The sequence below is a fragment of the Falco peregrinus genome, chromosome 7, assembly GCF_023634155.1.
Source record: "Falco peregrinus isolate bFalPer1 chromosome 7, bFalPer1.pri, whole genome shotgun sequence".
Classification (NCBI taxonomy): domain Eukaryota; kingdom Metazoa; phylum Chordata; class Aves; order Falconiformes; family Falconidae; genus Falco; species Falco peregrinus.
In genome coordinates, this window is record NC_073727.1 from 37,108,041 (window position 1) to 37,119,009 (window position 10,969).

The 10,969-nt window shown below is 43.6% G+C and overlaps 1 protein-coding gene across 1 annotated transcript; it reads right to left on the reverse strand.

The window, feature by feature from the left end:
- Positions 1-1,739: 1,739 nt before the first annotated feature.
- On the reverse strand, positions 1,740-10,422 carry LOC101924145 (pantetheinase). The gene is made up of 8 exons (XM_005230230.4): positions 10,302-10,422; positions 8,138-8,369; positions 7,907-8,037; positions 6,653-6,845; positions 5,784-6,075; positions 4,422-4,795; positions 4,085-4,255; positions 1,740-2,748 (listed from the first exon to the last, which is right to left on the reverse strand). The coding sequence occupies exons 2-8, from the start codon at positions 8,348-8,350 to the stop codon at positions 2,629-2,631; spliced, it is 1,494 nt and encodes a 497-aa protein (XP_005230287.2). The 5' UTR covers positions 8,351-8,369; positions 10,302-10,422; the 3' UTR covers positions 1,740-2,628.
- Between the last annotated feature and the right edge of the window lie 547 nt (positions 10,423-10,969).

The following is a 10,969-nucleotide window of genomic DNA, read 5'->3' on the forward strand; positions in this document are numbered from 1 at the left end:
TAACAATAAACTGTCTACAATTCCATTCAGTCCAGGTCTCCCAACTGTATTCTTCTTCAGGTCCAGAAAGGTTATTATAAATTCCACATCCATTTGGAGTACATTAAATACTCAGCATTTAGAGTACCAGCAACCTGCAAAGTATTTTTTGTTTCCAGAGTGCCACTGATGCATCCGTGAGGTGTTTCTCTCTAAAATGTACTCAGATTCTTCTTTTTTGTGGATTAGCATGTAAAGATATTGATGCCAACCAGTGAAAAAAGATTTTAATCGAGAGTTTTGACTGTTACAACAAAAACAAAGGTCAAATAGTGTTCACATGCCATTCCAGTAGCGGTTCCTCTTTTTTTTTTTTTTTTTTCCTTTTCCGTATGAGCAGTTCTAGGCCAGGTAATAAAAGTGTATTTTGCCTGAAGGGCAGCCAAGGGGGAGGAGGAGGTGAGTGGCAGGTTGCGTGAGAAGGAGGTGCGGTGCTGGCTCCATGCCCCATTTTGCAGCTCTTGCAGCACCTGCGAGGTGAGAGGGCTGCAGGAGGCAGCAGCCTTCCCCCAATGGAGCTTTCTCTTTCTTCCAGCCCTACCCGCTGGCCAAGGCCTGAGCTGTCCCAAGGAGCAAGGAAGATTGGAACAGAAAGGTATGAGAGAAGGAGCAAGGAAGACTGGAACAGAAAGGTATGAGAGGTATATCCTCTGGGGTGGAGGAAAAAAGCAGGGTTCAGGGGCAACAGAGAAAATTATGTTTTCAAGTTAAAAACTGTGTTAGGGTCTTTTTCAGTAGTGGAGTTTACAAATCATGGTAGCTTTTGCCTTTCTCAGAGTATTTCCTTGAGCCCTCCCAGGGCAGACAGCTGAGTGAGCAGCACTGAGGATGGATGGGGAAGCACCACAGAGGGGGCCACCTCCAGGACAAAGCTCCTGGCTGCTCTGCTGCAGAGACACCTTCCACCGTACATGCCTGACTGCTGAACCCAGTGCAAATCAACAGACCCGCACAGTCAATAGGGGGACACTGCAGACCTTCATAACCAGCGTGTTCAGTTTCGTTTGCCCTTCCCAAACCATTGCCCATTATGGACGAGGGGCTCCTGGAGGCTACTGGACTGGCTCGGGAAGCAGGCTTAGCTCTCATCCTTCAGTGTGGCCATCTGCCTCTTGAAATTCTGGACCCCATACACACAAAACAGTCACATGGAATTAGTACTGCCACAGGTTGGTCAGAAATCCTCTTGACCAAAGCCCTCTCTGATGGAAGACTAGTCTGGATTACAAGAAGTCAGGTGAGAAAAGTGAGGTGCTGGACAAGGCACCAGCAAGCACAGCCTGGAGGCCCTGCCTTTCTTGAATAACTGCTCCCACGCGGTACAGTCCCTCCCCTGCACACAAGCTCAGCTCTTTTCTTTCCAGGATGAAACATGACCTGGAAGGAGCCTCTGAAGTTGTGTGCTGAGCAGCAGCAGCACATAGGAAAACAGAAATTATGTGATTTCAGCATCTTTTGGACAACATACATTGGGCTGGGGGTGGTGGGTGGTGGTTGTGGGGAAGCCACAGAGTGTTCCTTACATGCCACATTTAGCACAGCTCAGTGCTAAGCATGGTGCAGGCTGTAAGCCAGTGATGTGAAAGGCAGTAGACGCAAAAGTCTGTGTGACAAGCACTGAGTCAGGGACCACTCCAAAGCACATGTGGTGCAAATGAGGCCCATTTGCTGCAGAACACGATAGAAATCAGACCCAGGACTGCCAGGTTTTACATTTGCATTTATCATTATAGAAGTCCCAAATAATGCCCGTCTCACACTACATGGTAGTACATGTTTCAGGTACTACAACATTACCTATTTCCTGTGTTTTCACAGTTTTGAAGACATTTTCCAAATACCCAGAAGAAAGTGTTGGCATGCTATGTTTATATGGTTAAACCTGATCTGAAATGCATTAGACACTGCATACATCTCCAATGCACAAAGTGGTGGAAGCTCAGAGAAATTACAGAACTGAAGATGCTTTATGGGGCTCAGCCAAACTCAGCGCCTGTGTGGGTTGTGGAGGGCCACCTTCTCTCTCTAAGGCTGTACCTAAAACCACTTTAAATTTGGGTTTCTCTTCATTGTACAGTCCTTTGGTCAGAATGGAGCCAAGGCCCACCGAGTATTAGGAAGGCCCTATTGATTGATGTGTAAGGGCTAAGAAACACAGACACTTAGTGGTCCTACAGTCTGAAAAACAGGAAGGGGCAAAAGGGACAAAAGCTTCCTTGGGGAAGATTTTTTTTTTCTGCAGCAAACTGGCAAACTTCACATTTCACACATTTCAGTATCAACCTTCTTTCTAGTGTTATTCTGGCAATCTACATGATATCTTTGGGGGAAACATTTATAATTAAGGATTTCATGTGACAGAGCATTCATGCAAAAAAATAATTGCAGTGGTTCAAGTGCTATTATACATCACAAGGTGAAACACATCGCTTTCCCCTAAATAAACCCAACCACCATGGCTGCTGAGCAGAAGTGCAAGATTGCAGAACAGGAATGATACAGGATAACTGCAATGGTCATGAGGAGGTGGATCACTGCAGGAAATTCACCTCCTGTCTATGGTGGGTGTGTAACACCTAAGGAGTTACATTACTGGGAGGTTCGCAGAGGGTGTGGCAGGTCCTTTTCGTAAAGCCTTCCAAAAAGGGTCACTGTTATGAGTGGTTTCGATGTGCCATGCTTACTTTTCAAACGTCCATCACATAGCACCTAGTTGAAAAGAGAAAGAATGGCACCAATAGTCAGCTTACAGAGTTGCAATATTGCATGGTACAGAAAGGATAGGTCTTAGATGTTGAATATTTTGATGCAGCTCTTTTAAAAGACAATCTTGAGAATGAAACAAACCAGAACTGTCTCTTGCTTTGCCATAGCTTTCTACATTTCCTTGGACCTGAGGGTCTTTAAAGCTTCTTCCAGCTTTATCTTTGGAAAAAAAACCCAAAACATTTTCTCAACATCATAAGAAGGTAAGAGTGAGAATAACTGATTTGTAAGGTTCTCATTAGTTACTCATGCATGTCAATGAAGGTTATATACATATCTAGGACAGTAATTTGAAAATTTTTTTGATTTGTAGATGCCAAAAGGATTTCCAGATATAAGTAGAGAATTTCAAGCTACTGGCCATATGTTGCTTTTCTTAATTACATTCTCTAGACCAATTTGAAATCAGTGTTGTTCATAGACTGTGAACACCTGCAACATTTAAGAGCCTTTGTGACAAAAAAAAAGCGTGTATTTTCTTAAGAAAATGTAAAACATTTTTTTTAAATTAGACCATGATCATATTTTAGCATACCATTAAATACTTTGATCTATATGCTTTTACAGAAGTGCCCTTCGAAACAAGTATGTAGGATGAGCAATGCTTTTCCATTCTCTACCTTTTAAAAAAGTCACTCTTGTTTCCCCTAAAAATTATCAAGTCTTTTTCACTGTCTTCATTGTCTCTTGTAAGTTATTAAATACCTCTTCCAAATAAATTATTATTTCATCTCGCCTCTTATCTAAATCTAAGATTTATGAATCTATAAATATGTTATAAACTAAGGTTTATGAATGAAAACATATTTTAGCAAAAATATATTATGAAGTTTCAAATAAAAAACAATAAACCCTACAAACCCTGCAAAAATCCCTTTTAACATTTTTAACTGCATAGGATCTCTGCTCATGCATGATACTCAATAGTAATTTTTCTTGCTTGGACAATTTCTCAGAGTATTTGATTTCTTTGTCTCTTAAAATGCCCATCAGCAGAGACCTGTACAAAATAACTCCTTGAAAGCTTCTATTTATAGACTTTGGACCTGAAGTCAAAAGGCGTATTTGCTAAAGAAAACATTGAAGAGATTCTTGACCTTAGCATTTATATGTTCTCATCAGTAAGGATTAATTCAGTCCATGCATTTCAATGTCCCCTTGAGTTATGGTCTGCAGAACCAAAGAATGTGGTTCTTGGATACGACTTTGCTGCTATACCAGTGTCCAGCACCACAGTCTGGAAAACCTTGTGTCAAACAGATCCAGGGTGTCCCATTACCTCAAACTCCCCAGGGGCCAGCTGCACCCCGCTGTACAAGACTTCTGGAAAGACGTAATTGGTGCCAAACGTGCCGCTGAGGGAGAACATCTCAAACTTGGTCTGAGCCGTCTCCACGGGCTGCCCGCATGTGTTCCGGTCCGTGCTCTTGCACTTGAGCAGCGTGCATATCTGCAGGGAGGAGGATACAGAAAGGCAAAACACCGCTAAGCTTTCAACAGTCAAGAGCTGGATTTGATAGCAAGAAAAGTTCTCATGATGCAGTTAATGGACAAGTGCTTTGGGGTGGTTAGGATGTAGGTATATACAAACCACACACCCCTACAAAACCAATTACCTGCCAATGGTATTTTATGAGAGAACCGTGAAGCCCATCAAATGCACCCAGGACATAAACTTCATCTTTGCTCTTGTTTGACATCTGATAGACCAAATGACAGCAGAGGTCTCCTTGGCAAACTGTGTGATTTCCAGCTTTGAGCCTGAGTTCACTGAAAGTGAATATATCCCGCCGGACAGCTCCCAGAAAAGTGTCTTTTTCTTCTGGAAATTTCTTGATGCTTGTGGCATATGAGCTCCAGTTGATGGTAGGGGGGTAGGTGGGGGAAAGACGGGGGCGTGCGCTCAGTTCTGCTAGCAGGAGACGTCCTTCCTCAGTCTCGCTGTCGTAATGGTAGGCAGCCGGTCCTTCTGGCGTGAACAGCCCACTGCCTGCCAAGGACACCCAGCAGCCCTCCATCAGCTGGCACCCTGGGGCACGGCTTAGCAGGGAGGCCAGCCGCCCTCCATGCCAAACTGGAGGGCTTTGTCGGTGATGCTATTTTCAGTCACCATGTTACGGAGAATATTGGAAGAATTTTAAAGCACAGACCCACTAAAATACCCATCAGAGTTTAAAAACATGTCCTAAACTTCACAGGTTTTATGCTTTCCTGGATCCTGAATCTGAGCCTTAAATGGCAATTTGACACGTGACCATCTTTTTTTTTTTTAGAACTTAGGTTCATTTAAATATAAATCAGAGCACTAAGAGTGGCATATTTGCCAAAGAAGGAAACCATGGGGGTAATTATGTTTCATGGAAGGAAACACAGGGCTGTTGCCTAAACTCAGCTCAATCTATTTAAGGCGGGCAAAAACGTTCCTTTGCAGCCTTCACTTTGGTTTCAGGGGAGAGTTACATCAGCTACAGCAATGTTTTCTCAGTTTACAGGGGGAAAAATGGCAGTTAATATTCATATCAAACAAAAACATAAATTTTCTTTAATTCTTCAGCAGCCACAGAAACCTGAAAATGTTTTATTCAGTATAAAAGAGGAATCCTCCTTTTGGTTTTAGGTTATTAAGTGCTGTTTAAAACATTTTTTCTCCATTTGACTGTTGATTGACTTTTAAACAAAAAATGGTGCTTCTAAACAAGAGGAGGAAAATTTAGGTCAAAATTTGTCCTATTTTTGAAATAAATTTTCACTTTTAAATCATCAAAATTTCATGTCATGGACTTTCTAATTTTACCTTTCCCAGTACCTTCAACATTTTCTTGCCTGAAGCTGTTTGCTACATTCAATACAACATCAAGAAGATATTTTGTCTGAATGAAATACTATTTTCCAGAGACTTCACTATTTGTAAAACATTTCTATCTGCTTCTGAATTCAATACTCTGAAGACCATTTCCCTTTTCCCAAATGCAACTCACCTGTCATTGCAAAGTTGGTGTTGTGAGTATTTGCTGAAAGTAAATTGACACCCATGCCCATAGCCCAGGCAGAGTGAAACTCAACTGCAGTCAGAAACGGCAGGACGTTCATCCAAGCTGTCGGGAAGAGCACGGTGTCCACCTGCAACTCACTCACCAGGACCACGGCAGGCTCACGGAAAAGGATGTCGAAGCAAGTGAAAATGCCAAACTTCCCAAAGGGGGTCTCAAAGGTGATGGCTTCTGGCTCTTTGGGGTAATTAAACTGAGTTTCTCTTCTAAACAGATTGTACTGCAGGTGAAGAAAATGGCATCTCAGAAACCAAAAATAAGGCAAGATTATGAACAGCTACTTTTAGGCTTTAAGGCAAAGCTGGGTGTTGAGATACTTAAGCTGACCAACACAGTGGGTTTGCATCCATCCAGCCAACCCTCTCTCTCTGTGAAACAGGGTGGCTGTGCCCCAGCTGCCTCCTGGAAGTGATGTCTAGTCAATACTAACTGCTAAACCTTGCCAAGGTATCCCCTGAAAATGCATTATCTGGCTTGGATAAAACTGTACCGAGGACCAGCTAATATTTATGAGTATGGAAAATATTGTCACTGATTATTTCCCATTTACTATCATAAATGTAGCCCATAGGTGTTTGGTATCCAGCATGCGCTCTGCGGCTGCAGTGCTCCTGGGATTAATGCCTGATCAAACAAACACTTGCCTGCTTTTCCTTCTAGCCATAAGAACCTTGCATTAGAACATCCTGGAATGGTTGACACTCTACAGTAATGTAAAATTATTGTATAAACCAGCTGAAATCGGTACCAGAGATAAAAAATATACTGATAATGCTGATGCTGAAGGGCCTCCTTACCTTGTGGTAACGAGCCACTAGTTTCCCCTCTGGGTCAAAGACAACATCAGTATTGTACTGATAGCGACCATCACTTGGGCAGCCAGGATCACTGGAGTTACACGGCTTCTTGTCCCCAATGTTTGCAACCACATAGATGGAGTTATTCCTGGCCATGCAGCTGAGGCGTTCCTGCACTGGTGCTGGACCATATCTAATGCATTTTTGGTGAAAGAAAAAAACCCAAATAATTTTACAAGTTTAAGTTCAGATATTGAAGAAATGCATTCAAAATTACTATTCTGAGTGCAAATCTCCAGGTCCTGAAAAAGGGCTAGATCAAATCATAGTTTCTGTTCATTTTCTTCTCTGTTCATAGCATATTTTTTTAATTGCTGGTCTCTTTTATCTTTAAAAAATGGTCTCCCTGTGTTCCTATTTCCCACGCCCTTAACAATGTTACGTTATTTTCTGCGTGGATATAATACCCAGCTAAGACACATACAATGATATGGACGGCTTCAGAAAACAAGGGAGAGAATAAAATGGTATACTGGCATAAAAGTAAAATAACATTAAAATATTTTTTCAGCCAGATCCAAGCCTTGTTTCCAAAAGACTATTTTAGCCTTTGTTAAGACTCGGCGCTCATAAGCCTTTAGTAAAATGTGGCCACAGCATTTACAGAGCTTAAGACCCCTGAAAACCAGCTTCGCAACGCCTCAGAAGGGAATAAAAATGCCCTTAGTTTAGACCCGAACTTGGCCCTCTTGTGTCCCCTGCTGGCAAACATTTAGAGCAGCCCTGTGTAATACAGCAGACTGTTAGTGGCTGGATTTCTAAAAGTCAGGCTTCTTTCGGTTCTAGATAAATATTCTGTGCAACTTGGTTTAGAAATGACCCAGCCAAATGAGTCGAGGGCTGAAGCACTTTGTATAATCTGTGCATCTGACATGATAATAAACTAGCTTATACTTACAGAAGATTTTCACAATTGATCTGAAATGATAAAGTTTACATGTTTTAAAAATTTTGCCCAGAATTTCCTCATTTTCCTCTTTTTGCAACTTTTAAAGTGGGACTGTCGCAATACTTTTCCCTTACATATTCCCATCCCATTTAATTAAGAGTTCTTTCTGATGCATCTCATTCTATGACACTTGGGATTTCTAATAGAATAAAAAATTTAGCAGTCCTTAGGTGTTTATTGGGAGCAGCTCATGACTGCATGAGACACTGGCTTGGAACCACATCAATCACTGCAGAAGAAATCACCTTGTGGGGTCGGTGCAAGGAATCCAGTTCACCGCTGGATCAGGGATATCCTCCAGGTAGGGGTAGATGGTTTCTCTCGTGAAAAGCCAGCCGTAAATGCCATCTTCAGGAGTCACAATGATGTGGGCGCCCTGACACAACAGGCTCCATTAAGAATTCACCCATCAGCAGATAACCAGGAGGGACAGTGGGAGAAGAAAACATTAGCAACGCTCACAATACACCTAGTACCTGCTGGGTGGCTTCCTTGATGGCTCCTTCCAAGACATCCATGTTTCTGTTCATCAAGGCCAAAGCTTTGTCTGGAGAAACAGGCTCATCAGTGACATCTGGCAGGATGACCGCGTGCTCATAGACGGCTGCAATGAAGGTGTCGGAGGCAAGGGCCTGAAGGGCTGCGAGTGCAAGCACTGCAGCGTGCAGGAGAGGCTGGGACGGGAGCATGGCTGGTGCCTCACAGCTCCTGGTTTGAACAGAGGGATTAAAAACCGGGTAGAAATAGGAGGAGTAAAGGCTAATAAGTTTGCTTTGGAAATAATCTTCTGTTGAGTAATCTGTAAAGGTGCAGTATCGTTCTGCCAACAATCAGGATGTTTATTTATAGTAAGAAGTCAAAGAAACATTTCTAGGAATTGGACCTGGTTTCCAGTTTGAAATGCTGTAAATAACAGGTGAACAAAAGGCTAAGAGAGCGTGTCAGAAGCAATGCTGATCTACAAGGAGCTGTGCGGAAGAGGCGCTTCCAAACCCATCTCGAGGTGAACCCAGACTCCCCTGGTCAGGGCACACTATTCCATATAACCTTACTGCATGTGGCTGGATCAATTAAAAATTTAGCCAGTGCTGAAGGCAGATCACCTGCATGAAGTACAGCCCTCATGCCTCAGAGTGCAGCTGATCCACCTATGTGTATGAGGCATGCCGTCCTGCCGTGCCTCCTGCCTTTGGCCAATGGATTACTATAGTTGTAGCAGCTGCCCTGAGAGTGTCCTCCCTCCCAGGCTCATATCGCTGTATAAACTAACCCTTGAACTGTGCTGATCTCTTTGCCTAGGGCTAACATCCTTGCTTTTTTGTGAGAAAGAATTAAAACAACACAGTTTGGGGGTTTTTACTGTTTTTGTTACAAAAGTCACTTTATGCACAATAAGCCATTTGAAATCACTCATACCCATACAAAGCAGGTTTTTTTCTCATGGCAAGCAATTTTTGCATAGTATTTTGGAAACAGAATATACCTGATATAGTTTCAGGTGCTTCATAAAAAAACCTTTGTTAGAACTTGTGGAGTGTCTATAAGGGTGAAGGGACATGACCTGGCTAAACGTTTACCACACAGTAAAAACCAAAGAAAATATTCTTCATCCTGACAGTATCTTCCTCTTCGCTATGCACTTTCACCCAGAAGTTTTATTTTTCTCCATCATCATCAAGGCCTCCTCAGGAGAAACTGGCACTTCAGTGATTCTATGATTCTAAGACCATGCTGTACTCGTATGACGGCTGCAACACAGCTGTCCAGGTCACAGGCTTCCAGAGCAGGCAGCACCAAAAGCACAGCAGAGGCACAGGCTTTAGGAAGACCCATGGCTGGAGCAACCAAGTCACCCAAGGAGATGTCAGGGGCAAGCAAAGATGGGGGCCTTAAAAGGGAAAGTCTTGCATGAAACCTGGGAATTCCCCAGAGTGGCAGAAAGCCAACACCTGGGGATGCAATCACCCTGCCCGGAAAGTCTCACCCTGCCCGGAAAGTCTCACTCTGCCTGGAAAGTCTCACAAGTGTCAAAGGCAAGAGAGCCGCCAGCATTGAGCAATTCTGCCTTACACCACTGGCAGAGAAGTCATGGCGAAGTCACCGCTGTGCTGCAGCTGAAGAAACACATCACCTGCCAGATCTGCAAATAATGATTCAGGTGTGGCATGGCTGTAGTAATGCAGTTCAAGGCAAGCCCAGGTCACAGCAGGAAAACAAGCCAGAATTTGTGAAATCTCTGCACAGACCAGCACAGCCACATTCCTGCCCAAAGCCGAGGGCACGGGCTGCAGGAGGCAGGCAGCCCTTCCCCAGCTTGGTGCTGCCGCATGGGCACTGCCTGGGCCACCCCAGCTCAGCATAGCACCAGCTCAGAGTTGCAGGGCCTTTGGGGGCTGCTCCTCATTGCAGGGGGCTGCCAGGAGCAAACCTGTTCAGCACACCACACAGTAGCTGAGCTCTAAAGATCTTTTGTCCCCAAAGGTGTTCGTTGGAAAAGCATCGTGAATGGGAGCCGCAATTTCTAAATCTCACATATTGCAACCTGCTTTCTTATGTCTACGGATCACTCCAGCAGAAATCTTGAAACTATAGCTGCACATGCACAAAAACCACTTGTACCTAGTTGCCCAGGTTTCTTACCTTCTTTGGTTCTGAGGTCAGCTGTCAGGTAACGAAACGCTTTTTTACTGCATTTCCTTCAGAGAAGTATGAATTGTTATCGGTGGTTACACACAGGCTTGTCTTTATGCAGACTGAGTTGCTATGTGGATAATGGGTAGATTTGCATCAGATTACGTTCTGTATGCTTGACTCACTTGACACAATAACACATTTCACAACGATATATGTTACACAATCTTTGTAGCAAAAAGAGTTTAGTGTCATGATGGCTTATGCCAGTCTTCTATAGGAAAATACTCAACATGCAAATATACCTAAAGTACAATAGCCTTGAACTGAATCCTGAATTCAAGATACCAGATTCAGGGCTGGGATCACATACTACTTGCACACACATTCCCTCAGCCAGAGGACTAGTATCAGCAGTGAACAAACCTGAAGGAGCCGTGCCTCAGCTCTGAGACTGGCTCTGCATTCCTGCTGGAGCCCTTCTGCATTGCAAGAGCAGACCTTCCATGCCATAGCCTCCCTTAAAGCCAGATCCTTTCCCTGAGAGAGTTGCAGTATCACCCACCAGGTTCCCAGGGAACAAGTACAGTGTCTGCACTGAGTCTGTACCCATGGGAAGAGGATCACACTGGATAATGCCTCGCCGTACTGCGGTCAGTCTGCAGTCAGACAGTAAC

Excerpts from the sequence above, each read along its gene's own strand:
- LOC101924145 (XM_005230230.4), bottom strand. The coding sequence starts at position 8,350 with ATGCTCCCGTCCCAGCCTCTCCTGCACGCTGCAGTGCTTGCACTCGCA. Across the intron at positions 6,846-7,906 it reads CCTTGCACCGACCCCACAAG|ATATGGTCCAGCACCAGTGC; the intron begins GTGATTTCTTCT and ends AAAATGCATTAG. Across the intron at positions 4,796-5,783 it reads CACCAACTTTGCAATGACAG|GCAGTGGGCTGTTCACGCCA; the intron begins GTGAGTTGCATT and ends TGTCCTTGGCAG.